General features: G+C 26.9%; 1 protein-coding gene across 2 annotated transcripts; it reads left to right on the forward strand.

The window, feature by feature from the left end:
* Window positions 1-3,154, forward strand: LOC132935164 (uncharacterized). 2 transcript variants are annotated; one of them, XM_061001631.1, is made up of 3 exons: window positions 1-221; window positions 426-482; window positions 2,722-3,154. In XM_061001631.1, exons 1-3 carry the CDS (start codon window positions 204-206, stop codon window positions 3,037-3,039), a joined length of 393 nt encoding a protein of 130 aa, XP_060857614.1. In that variant the 5' UTR covers window positions 1-203; the 3' UTR covers window positions 3,040-3,154. The 2 variants fall into 2 exon arrangements, with proteins under 2 accessions (XP_060857614.1, XP_060857615.1); XM_061001632.1 differs by lacking the exon at window positions 426-482.
* Window positions 3,155-4,013: the final 859 nt, after the last annotated feature.

A 4,013-nucleotide genomic window follows, 5' to 3' on the forward strand; every position in this document is an offset into this window, starting at 1 on the left:
ATTAAATATATACGCTATACAGTATACAATATACATTATAGTTATAGTATTATACTACTTGAATAGTTTAATATCTATGAAATTAATGTGTTTTTAGTTTTATTAAAAATTGTTTTACCTATATAAATTATAATACAACGTTATTGTTATGTCGAATAAAAAAAAATGTACACTGCAATTTTGGCTAAAACCGAAAACAACCAATGACAATACGAGTACAAGTAAGTCATTTTGTACTAAATTAAATTCTCTGACATGTAGTAAAATTATGGTTACCAAATTCTTTAATTACCTATTTAGAAAATAATTAAATATGAAAATGAAATCTATTGTTCAATGTTGTACACCAAGTGTACAGTTGTACACTGTACAATATAAATTATAAACAGCCGTGAATAATAAAATTAAATTTGGTTATTCCTTAGATTCGGTTAACAACAAGACTGACAATAATACAATTCAAAAGAATTCAAATCAAACGAGTAGGTATCTTCATAGTTCATACCTTAATACTTTAGAGATGAGTGTTTTATTTATAATTAGCTTGGGAATATTATTCCTATGCATTTTTTTATAATAAAATAAATAATGCTTATGCCTTAAACTAACAATTAATTTAATTTTTGGTAATTTTAATTAGGTGATGTTAATTGTAGTTGTGATGGTAATTTAATAGAATGTGCTTCAAGTAATGTTTCTCAGACTAATGGTGATAATTATGATGAAGTTTCTAATACTTTTGTTGGAACAAATCAGGATTACTCATTTATTCAATTGGATCCTTGTTTTGAAAAAATAAGTTCTGTTATTGGTAAAGGTAGAAAGTTAATTCGATGTAAAATTTGCTTAAGAAATCAAAATACAGTTTTAAAACACACCAAATTGCGCAATAAAATTCCTCCTATTTGTAGTGAGGGTGGAACAGTTCCTAGAACTGCTATTTTAGAAGCTCATTTAAAATCAATTGAACACACTGAATCTGTAAAAGTAGACCACTTACGTACTTTGGCTAAAGTTGAGCTCACTCAATGTGCACCTTTAGATAAAATGTTTTCGAACCAAAATTCTAAAAGAGCACTTCAAATTGCTAAATACATGTGCACTGTTTTCAACGATGCTATGAGAGGAACTCTTAGCGCTTGGTCATGGCCATCTCGTGAAATTGCTTTCATGAAACGTCAATCATTGGATATAAATAAACCTTGTGTTAAATTTACTGTTAATGAAGGAGACTTATTGTATATTACTCCAAGTAACCATAAAGAGATGTTGAATTGTATTGTGAATTCAGATTTTCAACGGATTCAAACCAAGTTAAAAACATGCTTAGCAATCTCACTTAGAGTTGATGGCTCAGTAGATAGGACACAGGTTGATAATATACATGTGATGGCAAAAATTATAACTGCTGAAGCAAATGTTGAACTTATATTTATAGGATTTGAAGAACCGGAGTCAAAAGGTGCAGGTGGTTATTATAATGCAATAAAAAAATGTATTGAACGTTTTATGCCATGGACAGATTTTCATAAAATTTGTTCATCCATTGTAACTGATGGAGCTTCTATTAACACAGGTTCTAAAAATGGCCTTTGGAGTATGTTTAATGTTGATAAACAAAATGACAAATGTCCCCTAATAAAAATATGGTGTGCTGTTCATCGCAGTGCTCTAGCATGGGAGAATATGACATCAAATGTCATTGAAATAAAAAAAATTATTGAATTATGTTCATCAATATCTACATATTTTCATCGTTCAGGACTCCGCTCTAAAGAATTACAACAAATAGCAAATGATAATAACATAAGTTTTATTAGATTACCAAAATATTATGAAGTCCGCTGGACTGAGTTCACTTATGGTTTACTTTACGCAATTCTAATAAATTGGAGAATATTGGTTCATTACTTTCTCAAACAAATCAAAGATAAGACTGATCAGGAACGCATTTGTGCTGGTTATCTGAAATTTCTCACAGATTTTGATAAACTTAAATTATTATGCCTTGTTACTGATCTTGGATACTTGTATTCTAGATTCCAAAAATTAATTCAAGGTGATAATATTTTAATGTTTGATATAGAAGATCAACTTAATCTTTTAAAAAATAGAATAGGGTTACTCCAAAAATCAGCACTTCCTGGAGGTTGGTTAGAAAAATTTAGTAATGAGAGTATTTGCTTTGATGCCAGTATTGGACATTACAAATTAAATGGTATAGATATATTTAAAACAACTCAAAGTAGCAAATCACACAGACGCAAAATTCATCACTTATATATAAATGACAGAAAATCATTTGAAGCAATAAAAAATGAAACATATGCATCAATTCTTAACTTTTTAGAAGATAGATTTAATTCTCTAGAATGGGATGACTTAAAACCTTTGAAAATATTAAATGAAAATATTTCAGACATTCAGTTGAAAAAATGTCATTCCATAATTTGCCCTGATTATCCATTGCTTAATTTTCTTTCTTCGTATCGTGAAGCAACAGCTAGTTGTTATATTGAAAATAAAAATATTTCAGTTGATTTATTGAAAGTTGTTTTGAAATGTGAAGACTGGGAATCTCTTGCCATATCAATAGTATGTTAAAATAATTATATTTAAATGTTTTACTTTATAGTTAATTATTAATTAGGTATTGTTTAATATATTGACATATTGTATAATAACTTATTAATTAGGTACTTTTATATACTATGTTAACAGGCACGTATTTTAGCTATAAAACCACATAGTGCAGATGTAGAGAGAATAATATCCTACTACAATATTCTCAAATCCCACCATAGATCCAGCCTAGCACCTGAAACAATTAAAAATTGTCTCCATGTTAAAATAAATATGTGCACATTAAGTGAATTTGATCCACGTGAAGCAGTTTTGTATTGGTTAAATTTAAAAAAAAGGCATGACAAAGCTCATCCGATGGCAGAAAAACAAAGTTGGTATCAAGGAGTATTTTATGAAGCTGATTCAGAAACTTCTATAAATAAATCAGAAAGTAAACAAAGTGTTCGTTTTTAATAGTATAAATATAATTTATGTTTAAGTTTGACAAGTTAAATTTATTTTATAAGATTATAATATTGTTTTAAAATTACAATATAGAAAAAGTATTATAATTAGTTACAAAACTTGATATTTTTACTTATATTTAGTCAACACCTGCAAGAATACATTGTAATATTATAATTATAGCATCATATATTATTTTATAGCAGTATCTACAAAAGGATAACAAATTTCAATACTTGGTTCAAAATAAGTAAGTGAGTTGTGTACTGTAACAATGACAAAAAGAAGTTAATGTTTACTACTTACAACATTGTCTAGATATGCTAAAAAAAAAAATAGAAGAGTGTAGTAGCAAAATTTACTAAAAATAGGGACTGGATAATTCAATTGTATTTTTTTCCCATACCTAATATATTTTGTAATTTTTTTAAGATTACTTTTATTACACAGCAAATGATTTTGTTTGCATATTTTTTAATTTTTGAGTGCTTAAATATGCACATATTTAACAATAATTTTTGCATAAAAATCCGGGCCTTAATTATAGCTATCAACCTAAAACATGTTTATTTCAAGTTTGAAATACCACTATATATTCATGTAACACAGATTTCAAAATTCATTCAAGGTTAGCAATAGCCAATATTATAAAATGTTATTAAGCCTTCATAATATGAAGAAATAAGTTTATATTAATCGCATAACATACCTATTATTTATTAACATTTTGAAATTAAACCATCATTATATTACATTAAAAATTAATAACAAATTATAATTACAGTTTGATTTAATTTAATACTTTCAAATTTTTATATACTGTAAATAGTACAATGAAAATTATGTCAAAAAAAACCTGGTGGCCTTTGGATGCAAAATTCCATGTCATGCCTTATCGCACTGTTTAAAAATAAATCATATAACCAATATTAACCACTTGAACGTTTTATACCTATATACCAAAATATTTTGTGTTCATTGGA

This window comes from Metopolophium dirhodum, chromosome 1 (genome assembly GCF_019925205.1).
Source record: "Metopolophium dirhodum isolate CAU chromosome 1, ASM1992520v1, whole genome shotgun sequence".
Classification (NCBI taxonomy): Eukaryota; Metazoa; Arthropoda; class Insecta; order Hemiptera; family Aphididae; genus Metopolophium; species Metopolophium dirhodum.

Excerpts from the sequence above, each read along its gene's own strand:
- LOC132935164 (XM_061001631.1), top strand. Across the intron at positions 483-2,721 it reads AAAGAATTCAAATCAAACGA|GCACGTATTTTAGCTATAAA; the intron begins GTAGGTATCTTC and ends CTATGTTAACAG.